Source organism: Amblyomma americanum, chromosome 1, assembly GCF_052857255.1.
Source record: "Amblyomma americanum isolate KBUSLIRL-KWMA chromosome 1, ASM5285725v1, whole genome shotgun sequence".
In the NCBI taxonomy this organism is placed as follows: Eukaryota; Metazoa; Arthropoda; class Arachnida; order Ixodida; family Ixodidae; genus Amblyomma; species Amblyomma americanum.
In genome coordinates, this window is record NC_135497.1 from 131,719,792 (window position 1) to 131,741,808 (window position 22,017).

At 47.1% G+C, this 22,017-nt stretch overlaps 2 protein-coding genes across 5 annotated transcripts in view; both read right to left on the bottom strand.

The window, feature by feature from the left end:
• The window catches only part of LOC144136079 (uncharacterized), a 32,296-nt gene extending 23,511 nt beyond the window's left edge, over positions 1–8,785 (bottom strand). For both annotated transcript variants that reach the window (XM_077668220.1, XM_077668219.1), the window contains exon 1: positions 8,650–8,785. In XM_077668220.1, the coding sequence (XP_077524346.1) occupies positions 8,650–8,716 (67 nt within the window). In that variant the 5' untranslated portion in view covers positions 8,717–8,785. The remainder of the gene's footprint in view (positions 1–8,649) is intronic.
• A 1,531-nt stretch (positions 8,786–10,316) lies between these two features.
• Positions 10,317–22,017, bottom strand: part of Oamb (Octopamine receptor in mushroom bodies) — a 508,904-nt gene continuing 497,203 nt past the window's right edge. For all 3 annotated transcript variants that reach the window (XM_077646921.1, XM_077646919.1, XM_077646920.1), the window contains one exon: positions 10,317–20,220. In XM_077646921.1, coding sequence (XP_077503047.1) covers positions 18,678–20,120 — 1,443 coding nt within the window. In that variant the 5' untranslated portion in view covers positions 20,121–20,220 and the 3' untranslated portion in view covers positions 10,317–18,677. The remainder of the gene's footprint in view (positions 20,221–22,017) is intronic.

Below are 22,017 nucleotides of genomic sequence, written 5' to 3' on the forward strand. Positions count from 1 at the left end.
TATTCTTCCTGCCCTCCTGGGTCCCATGCGGGCCTATACGAAGCTGCTTGAAGGAGCGCCAGCTAAAACCGCGATAAACTCCCTGGGCATCCCCACATATGACGGTAGACGTCAAGCACACGCAAACCATCACCGAAGAGACAGGACTTGTATAACGACATACACGGACGCCACACGCTCTAATATGGGGTCATACGCGTATGAAAATATATGCACCCGGACAGACAGAACAAATCATCACACAGCTGGGCTATTTTCCAACCCTCCCAACATAATCGCTCTATAAGGTGATGCGATAATATATGCCATACAGAAAACATCTCTGTTCACTTAACACCAGACCACTAACATCAACATCTATACCGACTCCAGCAAAACAATCCGCAGTATACAACGCCGACTAGTGTAAACCCACCTACATGACATTCTAACGAAGTCCTATAACCGCAATCCGACGATTACAATCACCCTGCGTTGGAAACCTGGTCATGGTGGGATCGAGAGAAATGACTTGCTTAATCAACGGGTCATTGATTTAACGTCATGATGCCTTCGATCGCCTGGCCAAATACAACATCTGAGAAGACGTCGCAGCATACTAAGAACAAATAGCTCAACCTACCAGAACACCAGGAAAAACTGCACAATTTTACCGCGACCTCATCCGTCACTCAACGCGGAACAAGCACATGTCATTCGCAAAGCTCAAACACACTCTCATCACCTCACTGATGCTTCGCAACTTCGAATGGTGCGAAACGGCTCACTGACCGAGCTCTCCGGAGATCAGGCCAGACAGAGAACACACTCTGTGCACAGGTAACAATGTCACTACCCTCTCCCTCCCCCTCCTTCCTGGAGTGCTTGGATTCACTCAGTCTCGGCAGATGATCAACGGGATTTAGCGGAACAAGCGCTCTTCTTTGCTGGGCCTTAGTGGTGGCCTTGAATAAAGTTTTTCCTCCTCCTCCTCCTCCATCTCCTCCTCCTACTCCTCCTCATCCCCTAAACACGTCTACCGCGGGCACTCTGGCAGAGAGCGAATGCTCCTCGCTACCAACTCTGCAGATGCACAAGCTCCCGTGCGCACATGTGCGGTGACCCCCGATCCTGGGTATCTGCTTGCAGCCGCTTTAACATTTTAAGCGTACGAATACTTTCGCCACACTACTGGCATACCGTCGACCTTTACTGCCACACTGAAAGTTTTCTTCCCTGATCATTCCCGAGATTAAGAACGGAGCTAGCAGCTCAGAATCAGCAGTAACGTATGTTGCCCTTCAGCATGCCTGCATCGACGCATTGCATACTGCCACATACACCGACGGCTCTGTTACGTCAACCTATTCGACCATGGGCGTCTGGGTTCTGCCAGTGCCCACCGCAATCCCGGCGTCAACTATGTGGCAGTTGCTGCTACCGCAGACGTGACGACTTTGCGCAGAGATTTCACCGATCTTGTTATCAGCAAGCATATTGTCGGTCTTCATGGAATCACGGGCGGCATTACAATCTCTGGAGGCCACCACTTACGCATATGTATCTTGTGAACTACATCAAGCCCTTTGACAGGGATTTCAATGAATTGTACCCTATCGTTGTGCTGTAGTAGTTGCTTGCTTGCTACATCAAGGGGTAAATGACCACACTGATGAGGCATCCGAAGCGACCCGCAATGGATCACGTGATCTCATTCCCACCACACTTTCTAGGAGCCGCGGACGAGACTTGTGCCTGACGTTGCGTGCGGCGAAAAAAAAATGGAAATGGGTTTTTGGGGAAAGGAAATGGCGCCGTATCTGTCTCACATCTCGGCGGACACCTGAACCGCGCCGTAAAGAAAGGGTTAAAGAGGGACTGAGAGAAGAAAGGGGTGTCGTACTGGAGGGCTCCGGAATAATTTCGACCACCGGGGGTCTTTGCACTGACATCGCACAGCTCACGGGCACCATAGCGTTTCGCCTCCATCGAAACTCGGCCGCCGGGGTCGGGTTCGAACCCGCGTACTCCGGATCAGTAGCCGAGCGCCTTAACCACTGAGTGACCGCATCGGGTTTGCGTGCGGCGCCCTGCGTGCTTTTCGGCACGCAGTCGCGTTTGCTGTTTCCGCGCAGACTTGGATTTCCACATGTCACGTGGCTTAGATAAATCTAATCGCGCTTCCTTTCATTGAATTTTCTTGAGTGTGGCGTGAGCTACCAACTACACACGAATATGTCAAGTTTCCGAAAGCTTGACTCTGTCTTGCACACGGCGCGCCTAGTTTAAAGGCACGTGGGGGCAGTACTGTGCATATAAATATAGTAATGCGCGCGTAATGCTCATAATCTATGCATTGGTTTATTACAGGACACTATGGGTGCATACCATCTCGCGTATGAGGTTTTTCACGCATATTACTTTTAGTGCGTTAGCATTATGATGGGGTGAGAGTTTGAAAATAAGTTTTAAACGTTGGCTGTACAGCAGTTAAAGGCTATGGCTGTAATATTTGCAACGATTCATAAAGGTAGACGCAGCTTGGATTAAAGCTCAAAACTAGTTTGAAATTTTGTTTAGTATTTTATTATTATTTTTAACTTTTTTTCTGCTAATGCATTTTTTCTTGAAATCTGCTATCTGCAGAGTGTTGCATTTGTGTACGAAAGTAGGAATCAACGAATCAACGAAAGTAGGAATCAACGAAAGTAGGAATCAACGCCAAGTGGAATTAAAATTGTGCGTGTCGAACAACAACTACATTTTTATGTATTTTTTATCGATGCAGTAAAATTTCGACATATGAATCGTATTTTTTAGTCGTAAAAATACGAATGCACCTAGGCTATTGATTCTATTTTCAGTTATGTAAATGCGATTAATTAACATCTGTGAAAGATTTTGTTTGCTTATGCCTTATAGTTATAGAGAAAAAGATACTTAAACCCCCGAAAAAGCTGTTTTGAGAAAAACGTCAGTAAAGGCTGTGAAAACCGTTTCATTCATCAAAACTTTCCTTGACAGAATAGCTACAGGGGGAGACCTAATGGCTGAAAAATGTACTAGAAACAAGGACAAATTCTAAACCGAAACCAAAACCCGAGTTTCTGATCAAAAACTTCAGAACATTGAATTTTTGCAAGTATCTGAAACGAAGAGACCACGTTGACGTGCATCCACTCTTCTGGTCGACGTAACGAAGAAAAAGGACAAAAATATTTTTAGAAACCACGAACACCCAAGCGTAATATACTTTCTGAAAGATAAAGAAATTCTCTATCAGATGATAACAATATCTCAAAATCGAATTTTTGACAAAACAAAGTCCCACCCCACCTTACGTGCCTCGCAAGCGAAAAAGCAGTCTTGTCTGGAAATGAAGCCTCGGAGCGCAGTTAAACTAAAATAAAACACTTTACGGCCGCGAGTGGGTTTCGCTTTGCCGGCAACTGCATCACACCACTGCGCCATCGCTCCCGCCGAGCATCCCTCGTGCTAAATTACAAGTCTCTCGCGCTAACTTCCATCCGTGCGCAGAGGATCCGAAAACCGAAACCGAAGTGAAAAACGAAGTGCTTGCGCACCGAATTCGCATTTGGGCTAAGTGCCTCGCTAGCGAAAAAGCCGACTTGTAGGGGGGTTAATTAACGGAAGAGCCACCTGCCACAGTGGACAGGTGGCAAAACAGAGAGAGAAATGCGTCCTTTCATCTTCTGGAAGAGAGGTTGAAGAGACATAAGACTAAAATATAACGAATGACCCTGATATAACGAGAGACTTGGATATAACGAAAGTATTTGATGTGCTCCTCATTACTTCTTTAGTGGAGTCGAAAGGGCGTATGCTTTCGCATTTCCTCCACATCGGTAAAATTGATCGCCCTAAATTTAACCTCAGATTTAACCCCTGCAGCACAGTGGCCAAGGTTAACGATGGTACACAAAGCTGAGCGAAGTGACTGTGCTAGCTCACCTATACGTCGCGTTTAGTTTAACGAAATAAATCGGGGGTTCATTTTTTCTCCCTTCCTATTCACTCGACCACATGCCCCGTTTTTCGCCTGATTATGCGAATTGAGCTAGTCGGCCATTTCTTGTGTACGTGAAAGAACGCAAGGATATGATGTGGTTCGAAAGAAAGCAGCTTTGCCTGGTGAAGCGAATCACGAGCACACAGTGGTGGCCACGCCACAGCACATGTAGACATACATGTCTACGGTTTCCTGAAGCTTCCGGAGAAGTTATCTTTGCTTTCTTGGGCCGAAAGTATATATACATTATAATAATAATGCCGATGGCGCTTCAATATCATACTGACCCGTGGCGAACGTCATAGGTCGTGTGGCGCAGTGTTCACTGAGTACACAGCTGCAGGTGCCGGCTGGCAGTGGTCCAGAGTTCCGATGGCACGTCAAGGCTTTCTGTGGCGATTCACGGCCGATGCATCCGGCTCTTATCGTACGCACAGCAGTGCCAATGTTTAATTTCGGCGAGTTCTGCGCAGCGCTCTTCAGTAATTCGTCGCCTTCGAATGCGCGCATTGTGGTTGGTCGTTCTTGAGGGCTGGTTTGTATCATCTGCCTGCGGCGCGCTAATATCACGGTATATTGCACAATTTCCTGAGCGCATTGCTAAACTGACATTGTTATTGCAGTCAGTGAACGAATCCGCCAAATTCATATCATTCTATTGCTTAGTATTGCGCAAAGGTACCGTTATTTTCTTTATTCTCGCCAATCTACATGGGCGCGAAGTTGACGCAGCCTAGCGCGCAAGGAAGGTGAAATGAAACAGGTCACGAAGCTGAAGATTGAATGCGGTCCAGGATAAGTTGCCAGCGACATCATCCTGGTGGCTACGCAGTTGAAGCACGACTGTGAATGGTTCGAAAAAAAAAGGCTAATAAAAGAAAAAAGTCAGCAGACATTTCTTGTTTTTAGCTCAGAAAATGTTACAGTAGTCACCGCGCTTTTGCACTGATTTTAGTTGCGCTCAATTGCTCAGAAACTGCAAGCGTTTTTATATCATAATAACGATGGGGCTTACAAAACGGTGCTTATACTGCTTACCGTTATTACTGCTAACTGCCGACCTTGAACGGCCCCTGTAGCACGTAACGTCACTTCGTTCTTCACCTTGTAGATAGATTAATTTAAATAATTTGTCACTTTATGCCCTCGTGCTGCGTACTGGTGGGTTACGTGTGCATAGTCCTTTTTTCGCCGTAATAGACGCACTTCCCGTGGCGGGTTCAGACGTTCTCTGCCCTGTGAGGGGCTGGACGTAATTCGATACGTAGAGCGCACGACATGTGAGGAAACGGCACGGCGTACCAAAGTGGTGACTGCTTTGCTGGCATCACACTGGGCCGACGCAATATTAAAATTTTGTTGGTTCTGATCGATTGAAGGGCACCTTCACCATGTGCCTGACACAGCCACAGTCTTCTAACGTCTCTGTGGGAGACGGGGAAAGTAGGCTATGAATTCGGGGCTTGGGAAAGTGCTTGCTTTCTGATTATTTCGGGTACCTGCTGCAACAACGAATGATTGTATATCTTGGTGCTGCCAGGTGAAATGATGTGGGAAAAATTGCGCTTAAGGTGAAATCACTGCCATCAACGAGTACAGTTAGCAGGTTTTATTAGCTGAGAGTTAATGCCAGGCGGTCTTGCGTGGCACGCGATATCAGCAATGTTGCACATCAATGATGGTTTGGTCTGTTTTTTGCGGATTAACGTCCTAAAACGACTCACGCTATGAGGGGCGCCGTTGTTGATGGCTCCAGGTAATTTCTACCACCCGGGGTTATTTAACGTGCACTGGCATCGCACAGAACACGGGCCTCTAGCATTTCGCCCCCACCGAAATGCGACCGCCTCGGCCGGGATCGAACCTGTATCTTTCGGGTGAGCAACCGAGCACCATAAACACTGAGCCACCGCGGCAGCGCACACCACTAATACGTCCAGGCGCTTTGAGCAAAACCTCGGCACTCTGTTGCGGCTGTCCTGCTAGCCATTGCGCTAGCGTTGGCCATTGCTAGCCATTGCTAGTGTTGGGAAATTGGCCTTCTTCCCACTGGAATAAAGTTATTACATCCTCATAAGAACAGAATAATGCGCCAGCGAAAGCTTGAAGGTCAGGAAGAAATTTTTTTGTAACAAATTTTCCTTCATTATTCCAGGTTACCTGCAACTGAAGAAAAAGAATATCTAATAAGCTTGTGGAATACCCAAAAACACTTCTGTGCAACACCTTCGTCACACATTATTTAACTCCGTCGAAGGAGGCATATCACTACTCACGTCCCCGATACGATTTCAAGCATAACTTCAATTCGTAGCTTTTTAGTGCGTAGGCAGTACTACAAGCAGCCCTCCTAGCTAGGGGGCTGCTTATCTATCCACCGCCACTCTCGGTCCACCTCCCCACTTTACTCTCGCCCACCTTCGCACTCCAGAGGCGCCACCCACAACCTACCCACAAAACCCTACCCTTAAGAAGCGCCATCCATCAACCGACCCACCACCACCCAGAACAAGGTTTTCACCTTCTTGCAGCCCACGCATCAGCGAAGCAAGAAATCTACGGTGAAATCGAATTCAAAGACAGCAGTGGGAAAGCCAGCTACCCTTCAGAATCCCCACCCACCAGCCACCCCCACATCCCACCGGTCTAGGTAGGAAGGGGAGGCCGGCCACCATGATCTTGCAGAAACGACGGCGGGCAAGTATTCATGTATATCATTCAGCGCAAATAACATTGCGGAAAATCCAGGTGAGCCAGCTAAGGAAAGGCGAATGGATTAGTACGGAAAGTTTAGGTAAGCCAGCTAAAGGAAATACGAAATGAATTGACGCAAGTCCAGGCATTTGGATGCGCCAAAGTTGGAAAAGTACCGAAACGAATAGCATAATTTGGAAAACACGAAGACAATATCGTCACTGTTTAAGCAAGATCGCCGCATTAGATTATCTGAGAATATGCCCGTTTTTTAATTCTACATCGACAATAATGCTACGAATTTAACTGAAACCTAAAATTTGACGTGCTCATGATAACAGCCAAAACTCTATGCGATCCGGAGCCATGATTTCACCCTGTTCTTCTTTGTAGCGTTACATCGTGTGTCAAAGAATCCTGCTGAGTGCCTTTGGTAGATTAGCATCGCTATCCTGGGCGTTGCCTACACTAAATCCTATTTACATAAAACTGGTGCACCAAGTAGCCCTCTGTGCCCCACATGTGGTGTGCCCGAGGATCTGGCACATTTGATCTCCCGCTGCCAACTCTTCAACTATCATCGCAAGGCACTTCTAAGTGCTTTATGACTCCCACAGGATGGCCCCGTGCACCTGGATCATGTCCTTGGACCCTGGAGGTGCGCGGCTACGGGTGTGCGCGGGACAAAAACATTCTTAGTGTTTTTAAGAGACACGGGTTTGGTGGACATTCTTCGACAATTTTGTGTGCGTGTGTGTGTGTGTGTGTGTGTGTGTGCGTGTGTGCGCGCGCGTGTGTGTGTGTGTGTGTGTGTGTGTGTGTGTGTGTGTGTGTGTGTGTGTGTGTGTGTGTGTGTGTGTGTGTGTGTGTGTGTGTGTGTGTGTGTGTGTGTGTGTGTGTGTGTGTGTGTGTGTGTGTGTGTGTGTGTGTGTGTGTGTGCGTGCGCGCGCGCGCGTGCGTGCGTGCGTGAGTGTGTTTGATTTCACCATTCACACTTTCTTTTTCTCTTTCCCTTTTCTTTTCACCATCCTCTTCTCTTCTTTCACCCTCACCTGGAGTAGCATGCGAGGCCGACAATCAGGTAGACCTCTCCTGTTCCATTAAAGTTCTTCTCCTCCTCACATCGCAAGAAGATGGGCACAAAAGGTACGAGTAATACATAGTGCAATTAAGGGTCGAAAACATTGGAACATGCTCGCCGTATGAACGTAATAGGGAGCGTGTGCTTTGAACATGACAACTGCTCCCTATTACAATGACGTACTGGACACATTATTGGCCCCATTAAACGGATTGCCACTGTATAGGTGGCCATACGATGAGCTGTACAACTCAGGGTGGAAGATATGTAATTCCTAGCTGCTTTGTGCATTATATCGTAAATTCGTGTAGCGAAAAAAAAAGCGAGACGTTTAAGTTTGTCCTTAAGCGCACAATGCGATTTCATTAGCGATACCTCTCGCGCGTTATAGTCCTGCCTACGCACCCGTATGCGAATTTGCTCATTCTCAATTTTTAAGTTTTACTTTCCTTGCTCTTTAATTTAACTGTCGATTATTAAAATTGTTATTATCAATTGGTGACGCTAATAAGTGGCCGTAATTAACTTAGTGTTCCTGTAATATAATTCGCCTACTGTGCGTTGTGAGGCAGCGTGCCTGGCTCCCAACCCGAAGGACAGCGGTTCGATTCCGCCTGACCACATTTTTTCTTCTCAGCGAAACTGCTTTTCTACGTCACTACCCTCTCAACAAATCATGGTTTTCCAGATACGCCGGCGCCGCGTTTTCCGCCTAACGGGACCTTTAACCCTATCGCGTTAAAGCAGCGTCGTGCTTGGGGCCAGGGGCTCTTCGTTAGCTCGCCTTGGCGCCCGGTTTTCGTGCGTTTTCGACAAATACTGTACGCAGGCTGAAAGGGCTTTGTTTTGTTTTTCGACAACTCACTCGATCCGGTGCCGCAGTTGGTGCAGCTGGCGATGAGCAATGCAGTAAGTATTACTGGAATGGTCATGCTGATGGTAAAAGTCGCTGCCGCCTTGAAAACAAGGGAAGATCGTGTAAAGCGCGAAAACGTTTTGGTCTCCATTGCTCCTTTGTCAGATATTTTTTTTTTCACGTGCCAGTTGTTCGCACTCGGAGTCTTTCTTGTGAAACCACCTGACTACAAGTCGAAAAAAAAAGTGCTTTTGTGAGCAATAAGGCCAGCCTGCTTTTAAAAACACGAGACGATATATCTTGCAGGCATGTCGTAAAATGGGTTCAAACGTCTCGGTTAAAAATGCTGTTCTTGCTTTCGGCAATGCCGAGGCGAGTAAATTGTAAAAAAAAACGAAATGTTTTTTTTCTACTTGGTTTCTGACTGAAACAATATTTAGCGAATTAAGAAAAAAATGAAACTTCTAATTTTATGAGACAAAGTTTTACAGGGAGGGTGGACGGCTTTCAGATCGGCGCCAGTGCCATCGTCCATTACATTAGGACACTCGCAAGCTAGGTGAACTTGTAAACACAGGCCGACAGGATATAAAGAAAACAGTCAGCACTCTGAGTGCTCTTGATTTGTTTCCTTAACAGGTGCACAATCTTAACACACAATGCCTTGCTACCTCGCGAAACACTTTGTCCGCAAGGTGCCGTTTTTGGCCTCACCAGGAATATCACCACAGAGGGTGGTAGTAACACGCGTGCGCAGGGCGACAGAGTTAAAGGGAACTAAACTTTCAAGTCTCCCAGTCCGTCCTATTTTTTTTTATGTGGCACTCACAGGCAAAATTGTGCGCCTGTTATCCGGGTCATGGGCTCATGCCGTGACGTTAGTGTTGGGTAACCATATTGTTCAGTGCCGATTCGCACCTTTGCTACTGTGGCGGGAGCGGGCGCTGATAAAGCAACACAAAACTGCTGCATCCATCTGCCGGCAGTCTTCACAAATTAAAAACTAATATAAGCCTGGAAAAATTGGACGCAGAATCTGACAAAACAGGAGGGCCCTGGAGATCGCAGCCCATGTCGGCCGACGTTGTGAAGCTGAGATGCGACGCTTGGCTGTTTGAAACTCTAGAGGACGAATGAGCAGAACGACCCTTCTCCTCGGGCCGTCGGGATTGCAAGTCCGCCGCCCCGCACGGCCTGGCCGAAACTTCAGACACGAGCGAAGCTGAATTTTTACTTTTTTGGGAAGAGTGCCCATTTGAAGAGCGCGTCATTTATCCACACAGCAAAGATAGTATTGCTCACTTTTATCTTAACTGTTTCTCTGTCGTAGTGCCGCACGTCTGGGGGTTTTCACTACCACGTGGCAATCAAGAAAAATCAGGAGCGTTTCATTTTTTTTTTCAAAATACAAAACTAATTATAGCCCACACCGGTCCCTATTCAGGACACGTCCCCAGACCTGCAGCACAAGCACCGGATTAGCCGCTTGGGTGACCTTGATCCTATTCTGGTTAACCTGTCTGTCTCTTTGTTCACTTTTTTTGCGCTTTCTCTCTCTCGTGAACAGTCGGTGCGCTGCATATCATTGCAGAAAAGTCTTCAGTCGTGCATTTAGGCGCTGCCGAAGGCGCAAAGAAAAGAAAAAAGAAACAAGGCTCAGTGGGTTTTGTTGAATCTTCACAGACGTCACACTTTATTTACAAAAAAGAAACAAAAGTGAACAGCTTTCATGCATAATAATACATGCTCCATACAACTTTTAGCTTCGGCAATACAAGCACATGTACCGATCATAATGTGTTTACAACAACACGAAAAGTGACACACAACACTAGACGCAAGCACAAATCACAAACGCAGTGGTTAGAGTAATGTTTTGTCATTGTCTCGCCTTCACTCGTATGGGCTCGACAGCGCAAAGAAAAAATGGAATAATGTATAATCCAACCGTCGCATTCCTTCTGTGAATTTGTTTTTTTTTCTCTCTCTCTGCCTTAGCGCCTAGTTTACAAACTGCCGTCGCAGCAATGAGCTGCAACACGCTTTTTTGATATAAAATAGAGAATATAGATCCGCTTTCTGTTTATGTACACTTACACACGCACACACAGACACACAGTTTCGCATGCGCTTTCAATTACGTGCACCTGGTCGGCCGACAGCCGATGAATACTAAGGTAAGATGGGACAAGTAAACTGAGCGCGAGTGCCAAGTTTTGCTCGTTCACATTCGCATTTAGCACGTGGAAAAAAATGCGAGACGGTGCCATCAACGAAAGACATGGGACAAAGTGACTGGAAGCGGAACGTTCAGTTTTGGTGGTAGTTCTCACTAGCAGCCCGAAGCAAATACACACGACAGGGTCACGAGCAATGCCGAGGTGTTCCATGTACATTATCCCTGTGCCACAAAGACTTCGTCGTCACCTCCTCCTGCGCAGAGGGGAACGCCGTAGTATTCTTTATGAACAAAGCTCTTGTCAACAATTCACGTTCGGTAAAGTCGTGAGGAAACAAAATGTGAGCTGATAACTTCGTATTTCACTGACCAGTACCGCGAAATATGCCTCCCACAAGCCCCAGCGTAGACATCTTCCAGCGCAGGTATGCTGACGAGATTCAAGGCGTTCTACTTTGCCAACGCATGCGATCAGCCTTTTTTCTAATCTTATGACATTATTCTTAATTCCATCTGCTCCGGTTGGTTAGCCCCGAAAAAAAGAAAGAAAAATAAATGGCCATGACTGAGTAAGAAAGACACCCGGCATAGTATGAAGTGCGCATTAAAAGTTGGCCGCGCTGGATCCCAATTTAAGAGACATCTTGCAGCGCCCGGAAACGCAGGAAAAGCTATGGCTAGAACTGCCCCAAATAACTCGTCTCATTCAATGGCCAGAGGCCCGAGCGATGACAGCAAAAACACAAGGAAATATAAATCGCTAAACAAGGCGATTGAAGAGTGTCTCGAAGCATGATCTTCTATGTCTTCCTTCCGTGGACGCGCCGATGAGTTTGAATAGAACTTCCCGCTGTCTGCACAAGGAATCCAGGAAAAGAGACTGAACCTTCTCGGTATTATGAAGTAGAACTACTGAGGAAGCCTCACATCAGCGAATGAAACGCAGTACAGGAGACGGTGGCGGCAGGGGGAGCGCTCTGCTGAAAAACTTGGAGCGTGGCCTTGCGGCTGGCAAAGTTTGATCTCAGTTGACCGCGACAAACAACATGAATACGAAATAACCGATTGAGCAATATATTTTAGTCTCATAAGGAGGAATGCCTAGAAAGCGAAGTCGACTCTTCTTGCTGCCATCCGGCGAGGGCGAATGAGCTGCCCTTTAAGATTTCTTTCTCGTTTTCTGTCATTGCCACGACATATACGGGATACTGAAGATGAAGTGATTTCTTTAAATTATTGTTCCTCTAGGTTTTCTCACCTCCATCCTAATAAATCTTTAGTATTGACTCTCAAGTTATTGTACGAAGCGATTCAAGAACCACCTCGGTGTTGTTGCAAGTTAACGAAGATTTCTCCCGAAGTGCTACCTGCACATAGGATTTTTATATGGTAATTAAGCAATAGCAAGGAACAGGAACATTCTTTGGCGGAGACAAGTTCTTTCGCGAGGGGAGAGCTATGCTCCTCATCAATGAGACATTGCAAAAAGTACACGCCATTTATGCAGGAAATATTGCATACGCGTTTCATCCATGTGACGATTTGTCCTTGTCCTGGTCAGCTCACTTCGCTTGGACCAAGTATAACTTACGGAAAGATTAACGTTACGCGAATGATATCGTATGTGCTCACGGTACATGTTGACAAGTGAAAGCGCTTATGTGTTTTCATTATTTGACTAACCAGTTGCGAAATATGCACATTTATATACCTGAAAACAGGAAAGAAGTTAATTAGTCGACTGTAGTGAATGAAATGGAGAGCGTGTTGCTCAAGCTGCTGAACATTCTCAATAATTTGACGCATTCTTATCATGCGCTCTCTGGCGCCGACCGGCTGCATAGGAGTGTAAAAGAAAACAACAGATACTATCGCATTGAAAACCTCGCAGTGCGTGGGAAATATAGCCGCTGAGGATCGCCCTGTGAGGGTCGTTTTTCTGCCTCTTTACTAAGTTCACGCTCCCGACTGTCACTGCGTTAATTGGTCGAGATGGTCATCTTGTTCAATAGTTCAGCTCATGAGATATGCATGAAATATCTTCGCTGCTTGGTTTTTATATTTGGAATAATTGAAATCAGCGGTGAGGTTTACCGCTCCATTTTCAGCGCTAAGCGGCAGTAGTGAGATATCAGGAACGCCCTGAAAATTTTTTCTGTTGTATCTGGAAGCTGAGGCTTTGTTAGGTACCTTAAAAAAAAGAAAACATCAGGCTAGACTTCTTGCTGTTTGCATTTATTAGTAAGCTTCTATAATCATATCACCCGCGTCCTGATGCTTGCAATGTTGAGAAGAGTGTCGTCGGCAGGGGGCGCAAGGCTCTTAAGTCACAGAATATTGTTCATGCGATTCTAATATTGCGATAGTAATTTTGCGCTCTTAAGAAAGTGCTCTACCTTCGAGCTATATTGCACCCATTTTCGCGAGACTGTGCGGAACGAGGCTAAAGTAGGGCGGCAAAGTTCCTAAAATCCTGTGTGATATTTTTTTTGCTGCACAGACAAGAAAAGCAATTATTGTTATTTTAGTACAGACACGAGTTTCCTCAGGCAATTGATAACTTCACAATTGGAATAATATTGCTTATTATAGCAATATATGTTGAGTTTAGTGCAATACTAAACACGAGACAGATTAAAAGAAATAAAAAATGGCATGACCTTTGTTCGGGGATCAGAAATCTCATCATTGCTTGTGATCAGTAGAAGGACCAAGAAAATTTCAAATATATGCCACTGGATGTGCCTGAGGTCGTAATGTGGCTGAAGCTGTTGGTTCTCGTTACGCGCGATTATCGTGTAGCAAAGTTCCGTAGCTTCGAACTACACTCATGCGTCTTTTCCAAAGATATATCACAAGTTAATTCATTCTCAAGGCGGTGTGTATGTGTGGGATCTGTGCTTTTATATTGGCTGAGTGAGCGCACAGGAGCTACTAAAGCATAAATGCCGACTCCTGGCTGTGCATGCAACTGCCTACGCCTTGCGATGCAGAAAAGCAAAAAAAAACAAAACAAAACAAAACAAAAACGTGCTCGCACAAGGAGCGCCGTACGAAGATGCCGAGAAGAAAATACAGAGGACCATTCTATGAGTCGATCAGAAAAAAATTGTTGCCAGCCGTGCACAAGAAACAGCGAAACATGACGTGTCGCTGCCCAATGAACTTTGTGCAGGAAAAAGTGACCGGCACGTCCGATCCTTCTATGCGCGTGTTGGTGCAACATGCCGATAAAGAATGCTACGTCCACTGAGGCTTCAATTGTGCGGCCCTTGCTCAACTGCATTTGGCCAGAAGAATGTCCTTAGGCACAAATTAATCCTTTTCATCCGCATAATGAGGGAACAAACAGCTGTCACTTTAGTATTACAGTAAACGTGTAATAAGAGTTGAAAATGTCGCTCACATTAAGAAATAGGGAAATAATTTATTACGTCGACCGGTTATACCTTCTCCCTCGGCCACGAAGCAACGGGGCTACCAAGTCTACGGCTGGGCCTTATTCAGTCTCTGCAGTCTGCGTGCCGGGTAGCAGATGGTCGCAAGGGCGGCCACAGCACACTCACAACTGGATATAGTTTCAGTGCAGTAATGCGTCCCTCTGTTGAGTGACAGAGCAAACACAAACATACTATTAGCACAGTGCGGCTGAACGGTAGAGTGGTGCCGCATTCACATTCTTATTCGTCGTCGGTTGCCAGTGATTGGGGGCAGCTGACGGGGATTGTTCCTGACATTCGTCTTGACTCACGATTCGGAATTTCTTCACCTAAATAGTGCGCGGACGCAAAGCTGCCCGCTCAAGTTTTCGGAACACACGGAAGCCATGGGAAAGCTTAATTTCCTGGCGGTCGAAGCATGCGGCCGCGAAATAAAGGGTGTGATCTGCATTTCCCTGGCGCAACCTGTGCAGTGCATTCCTCAAAGTCAGACCGCACTTTCAGGCAATGAGGAAATGAAGGTTTCTGGAAGCTTCCGTGTTTCAAAAACTTCAGCGGCTACCTGTGAACTTACGCAATCTTGCATTAAGTGGAAAGCCGCGGTCATGAGGGCGTGAGTCGCTGACATAAGCAATAAATGGTTCACATGTCAGGCATTGCCTCGCGCTACGCTGATGGCTTGCAAAGGCTGTCTGCCGGCGGCTGTATCTGAATTTTCCGTCACACTAAGTTGTCACAGAGCCGACTGCTGTCGGTTACAACTTTTTAAGAACTAAAGTGGTGTGCACGGACTTCTATCGGCTAGCACACGTGACGGTGTTGCTGATGCATATATTTCGTAACTGGTGTCTGATGCTGACCGCATGGCTTCGACTTCTTCGCCTACATTATGGAAGCGCAGCAATAACATTATGGTTACTCGTGGTGGTTTTCCCGTTCACAAAATACATCTCTATCCCGGCATAAAACTTGCTTAAACGCGCGCTAAAGCATGTCGCTGACAGCACTGTAAACAATGGCAACACAGAAAAATTTTGATGCCGCTAAAAAGGGTGAATGCTTCGTTTACTCAGCCGACGGTGTCTCGCTGCGTATCCTATTCACAATAAGAAGCACTACTATATGTCACACTAGGCGCCCGCAGAAGTATTAAGAAAAAAAAATCTGAGGAAAGAAGCAATCAAACAAACAAGAAAAATCCCCAAGAAGGAAGCAGTTGCAACATGCGTCAGAGTACGTGGCGAGTAAAGCTGATATTTGGGCGAGTTGGTAAGCACTCATGGTGGGCGAACAGAGCAACAAAGGCGGGACAAAGGCTCCATTGGCAGCGCTTGTCGTGTATTTGGCACGCCTTTGTTGCGCTGTTCACCCACCATGAAGAGTACTATTGCGATTAAAAGTTGACGGGACGCGAGTGTGGGGGAAAAATTTATTTCTGCGCAGTCACGTAATTCACTCGCCTGAAATGTGTCAAGATGTTAGGGGACGAGCCTGCTCTATACGCTGGAAACAACACCACGCCACTGGATAGCGAGGCAGAGCTACAATATACTTTTTTCCGAGGACAGGCGTCTCGTAATATTTTGATCGCGATAGTGCGTGACATTACGCACCGCGCTGCGAAAAAAAAGCTAGAAAAAAATGTTTTAAAACACAAGGCTTTATAATGAAATATGTGACACGAGCTTTAAAAAATTGAGCTTGCAAACATCGTCAGAGCAAGGAATTAGACGTACTGCAACTGCAAAGAATGATCTTGCTTAACGCTAGAATTTGTTTCCTTAGTGAGTAAAATACGTAAGGAGCACTCCTGGAAGTTTATTCCCTAACCATTCATACACACTTATGCCAGTGCTGATGCGCTAAGCTAACAAAATAACGCTACACCAATGGCCACTTCGCTAACGCACTTCGTAGGTTGAGCCGGCAACAGCAACAAAATAACATGAACAAAAAGAGAGCGCAATGGACGTTGCTGCGGGCTTGTAGCCGTCAGTACACACATTTTCACCCAGGCTATTCGGCACATAAAGGGAAAAGTAAAACACTGAGAATCGTGTGATAAACTGGTAGCTTCCATTCATTCTAAACTTCTAATGACCCGAAAAAAAAAAAAACGATGCGCAGGATGAAAGAAAAGTTGGAAAAGGAGGAGAAGAGGGCAGCCAACCGGAACAAGCTGAGGAGAATCTCGTCGTTTTCATTTGGTGATCTCCTTTTTCCAAATTAAATAAACGCTCTGACAGATGAAGATGCTTAAAATTAACGTTGTCGGTGTACTTAGTATGAACTTCAAGTGCTTGTGCAACGTGATGTAAGTGAAAGATTTCTGATACAATTATTACGCGTATGAAAATAAGCTAGTAATAGTAAGGCGTGTTAATGCAAATTTAACTGGACTGCTTATGAAGCAGTGGTCAAGACTCTGATGCTGTTAGGGCAGCATGTTTTATCACACACCATCGGCTTAGGTGTCACAGCCGAAACAAAACAATCCGGCCACTTTAAGGCGGAGAATTTGCGTGACGATAATCAGATTTTTAAGGCTCTTTGTGCTAGCAGACAAAATTGTGAGAGTCGTTTTCGGTCGTCTTGTTCTCTTATGGTAACCTTTTAATCACAAGGCATAAAAAGCCAACGAGTTGAGCAGACTTTTTGTAACCCGAGTGACATTGAAGCTGTACTGGTCTGAACTCTGCAGGCTGGACGCTGTGATGGGGGCAAAAAAAATTACCTTGACTTGATTGAGCTTGTTAACAATATTTTTGTTAATCATAAACTGATCTCTTCAGGACTTGTTGTTCCGGGGCTGCAACTAACATTATATTCACGAAGACCCTGTGCACCTAACAAAACTTTCTTGAACGCTTGCGCAAATTTTTGTGCATGACTAGAAAACAAACGCAAACAAAAGACACAGGAATGTTCTACACATGCTTTATACTGATGTAGCATATCACTTCTGTCCAACACGCATTCACCCCTTGAACAAGTACAACTGGGAATGAAGTCTTACATTGATGCCTGGTGGAAAAAAAGAAGACAACAATGGCAAATCAGACTACAAAAGCAGCTTGGAATCAATTCAGTTGTCACTGATTTGCAAACCGCGAAAAAAAAGAGAAACAAGAACGTTTTTTCAACATGAAAAAGTCGCCAGTAACAGGCGTTCGTTTCCGTTTTTTGTCAAACTGGCGCACACAACGAGACGAAAACGAAATAAACTTTGCCCATTCACGGTTTCTGCATTTCTTGCAGACGCGTTTTTCCGTAGATATGCGAATTCACCCAGGCAAACGTTTGCTCCAACAGCACGCATACATGTGACAGGACTTTCACGACTTCCCAGTAACATGACTCGGCTATGAGTATATCACAAAGTGAACCAAATAAGGCTGGAGCACAGAATATAGTATAAATAAGAATCTCCAAGACACGGTCTCACAGCTACACGGCCGCAGAGAGTAACAAGAAGATAAATAGTAATAATTGCTTCTGGCCTTATTATTTACAATTGCCTCTCAACGAAAGTATGAAGACTGCGAGCGGGAAACAATGGTTTATGTTCAGCTTTGTACCATTATTTGCTTGTTTCCAGATACTTCGGACGAAGCCCTCGATTATGTGCAGAACATAACACGACAACCATGTAATTCGGCTTTAACTTGGGCATGGAAATCGCTGATAAAAGGAAACCCAAATGTTGAAACAACAGAAAATTTAGTCAGCATTTGTGACGGAACTGCCAACGTATCTTAACGACTTTCATTTGATAAAAGTGATTATGACTGCGCTTGATTAAGCCATCTGCAAGATGCTAGCGTTTAGTTTTTCTGGGAAAGACATGTTCACGGAGCATTTGAAAGCTTCGTGCCTAGGTTTTCCTACAGCAAGCGTTGTGCCTGCGTTGTTGAAGTACGATCACCGGTTCTTGAGGCTTACAAACTGCACAGTACTCGTGGTTTACCGACACTGGTGCTGTCCTTACAAACTTGTGCTGGGTGGTTGCAGTTAGGTAAAGATGCGTACGCTCGCACTGCTTTCCAACGCTCATAGTATGCGTACGGGGAGGTCATACATCTCGGCTAGACAAGTGGCGGGAGAGATCAAACTGCTTTGCGCCAGTATGACCACGTGCGCGCTAGCAGCGTACAGACAATCACAAACGCCTAGTTACAATGAGACACTTAGGGTGTACAAACAGTTAACAACTGATCGTGTGACAAACGTGTGGCACAAACGCCGTGGCTCTGGCACGTTTCCTTTGCGGCTATAGTGACGCGCGTGGGTAAAGGAGCTTACAGCCGTGAAAGGGACACCAACAAAGTCACTACGGCACAGACAGGCGGTGCAATGAGCGGAAGAGGTGCACACAAGCGGTGGGCGCCCAGTGGCGGGCGGGGGCTGTGACCAGGATCCTAGGGTGACTCGGCGTTGTCCGGGGGTGCGTCGTCGAGTACGGTGAGCATGTGGATCTGTTTGATGAGTGACGAGACGCCTCCCTCTTTGAGACGGCATCGGCACAAGATGCGCTTGAAGGCCAGTCGAAAGTCCTTACTGACGAGCGCGTAGATGAGCGGGTTGATGGCCGAGTTGCAGTAGCCGAGCCAGAAGAAGACCGAGAAGAGCAGGTTGGGGATGCAGTGCTCGCAGAAGGCTCGCACCAGGTACACAGTGAAGAAGGGCAACCAGCAGCAGATGAAGCCGCCCACGATGGTGCCCACGGTCTTGGTGGCCTTGGCCTCGGTGCGAAACCGCTTGGCCTGCCACCGCTGGCTGCGCTTGCTCGAGCGCGAGCCCTTGCCGCCGCCGCCGCCGCCGCTGGAGGTGCCGTTGCGGCCGCTGTTTCGCACGCTGCCCCTGTTCGACTTGAACGAGGGCGGCGCGGAGCGCGTGGCCCGCTGGTCGCTCTGCTGGCGCGCCTTGCTGGCTGACGACCGGGCGCTGGCCGATGGCTCATCTCGCGACTTCTTGAGCCCGGGCCGGCGACGGCCGGTCACGATGCCGTCGATGCACGTCTCGGCTCCCAGGTGCTCGCTGCCTCGCTTGGCGTTCATTGCCGAGTCATTGCCGCGGTGAACGCGCAGAGTGAGCCTCTGGTCCTGCGTGCGCCCTTTGATCTTTCCTGACTTGGTGGTGATGAAGCCTCGCTCCAGAGCGCGGCCCGTCTGGATGGCGGCGCGGTAGATGCGGTAGTTGAAGAACAGCATGAACAGCATCGGTATGTAGAAGGAGCCCAGGGCCGAGTAGATGACGTAGCCCTTGTTGTTGATGAGCACGCACTGCGCCGACTCGCAGAGCGGCAGCGGGGCGTCCGCAACGCTGCTCGCGTTCAGCGACGTCTCGTTCAATCCGCGGTAAGGCACGCTGTTTTGAGTCCCGTCGTTCCAGCCGACGAGCGGCGGGAAGCAGATGACGAAGGCGGTCACCCACACTGCCACGATGAGCAGCTTCGCACGGCGCGACGACATGAGGCTGCGGTAGCGGACCGGCCGGGTGATCGCCAGGTAGCGGTCCACGCTGATGGCGCACAAATTGAGGATGGACGAAGTGCAGAGCCACACGTCCACGGCCAGCCAGATCTGGCACCACGTGTGGCCAAAGATCCACACCTCGAGCACCTCCAGCACGATCGAGTAGGGCAGCACGATGATGCCCACTGATAGGTCGGCCACCGCCAGCGACACCACGAAGTAGTTGGTGACCGTGCGCAGCTTGGTGGAAGCCAGCACGGCCACCATAACCAGCAGGTTGCCGAAGATGACGAGCACATTGATGAGGCCCAGCACGAGGAACGTGGCCACGGTGCCCGGCTCGTGCAGCTTCTCCGGTGGCACGCTGGACAGACAGGTCGCGTTCATGCTGCTACCGGGCCGCCACGGCGCTGGGGGCTACCTGGCGCCGCGGCTCGCTCCCGGCCGCCGCGGGCCCCCGTCCGTCGGCCCCAGCCGCATGAGGCGCCTGCGAACAAGAGAGCGCCTACACAATCGCACCCGGTGGCGCATTTTTCTTCTGCACACTTTTTACTTCTGAGCAATGGTTAATTGAGCGCTGATTCAAAACTTCCTATCTGTAGACTTATGAGCTCATTCCAGGCCACAGTGACCGTTGGCTCCTGAGAAACCGCAGCGAGTATTACAGAAGCAGCAGACTGAGTATGCCAGTGTGTTTTTTTTCTTTTTCTTTTGATAACCAGGTGTGGTTGATTTCGTTCAATTTCACCGAAGTGTTCATACAGAACACAGGGTGGATATGCCTGACACACCCTTCAAATATTATTTGCCTCCTTGGAGTGCAGGCCACCAGTGAATGAATACAGATCTGCGGAATGTTGACTGGCATGTAGGTATATAGAGTTCCCAAGCTTCACATGGGCCGTGAAAGACACGTAAGCAAAGGGTTCCCGATTAATTTCGACCACCTGGGTTTTTTAACGTGCACTGACATCGCAAAGCACTTGGAATGCGACCGTCGCTTCTGGGATTGTCATAGTGATGGTAAGCCACCGGGGCGGATTTATGAAAATAAATAAAAAACAGCTTTAAGACAAAAGAGAAAACAAAAATTAACGAAAAAGAAATGGCGCGACATTATCAGATGAAGCCACAATGACGTAATTATCGGATTTTTTTCTGTTGAATTTTGCTCTTTGTTCTAAATTTGCAGTTCCCGTTACTGCACTGGCTTTTTTTTGTGGTCGAATTTTTAGTGCGAAAGCATTACTTCACGAGGTCAAACCGGCTCACCGAGTTTGTGTCAAGCGTGACCTTCAGGGTGACCTTGGCCAAACAATAAATTAAGAAAATAAGCCCGCGGTGGCGCGAACAGAACAGCTTCGCTGGCCACTGCACGTGAGCACCATGCTATCGCCGCAGCCAATCACGCGTCGTGTTAAACTGCTACACACTCTCGCGCTCCATCAACTCCATCAACTAATACTATTATCGAACAAACATACACACTCTCGCGCTGTGCACTGCACCTCGTTGCTACTATCGAACTATTATCGTCGCCAGACGTGCCGACGACCCAGCAAAGCAAAACATTGAGCCAACCAGGCTAAACATATGCTTTCGCGCGTCTACTTGGTTTAATTACGTGAAACCGTACCGCTTTTTTATTTTGTTTACCAACCAGACAGCCATTCACCACAGATGACCGTCTCTCTTTAAATTGAAGGTAGATTCTTTCTACAATAACTTTTTTTGATCGTTTGTCTGATGGTCTACAAATTGATATTCAGTGGGGAAATTGAGGTCGTCCAAGCTCTAGTTTCTTCTTTTCGGTTATCATCGCAGCAAGAACTGAAATGTGCCAAGCCTGGAAAGAAGAGTACGTTCAGTGGCACGCATCTCTCGAAGAAAGAGCTCACATTTCAAGGAGTCTGTACGAAAAAATATTTATATAAAATAGCATCGCAGTGATCTGTGTTCATTAGAGCACGTTCATTTCGAATTATCGCGAAATACAGCACCACCTGCGTGTACATAACGAACAAACAGACGAAGACATGATTGCGCAGCAAGGAATCATTGTTTATATATTCGTTCCGGATACAGGGAGCGCTCCAGCCCTCAAAATTTTAATCAAAATTCCCAATGGCATGTCTACCCACCGTGTTTACTCGTAGTGCACATTTCTAGATCTAGAGGTCGCGACTATATTTGCGTGTGATTAGGGAGGCCAAACGAGGCACGATTTATTAATCGCGGCGCTTCGAAGGAATGCGGGGTATACAATTTTCCTTGCCTGTAAGTG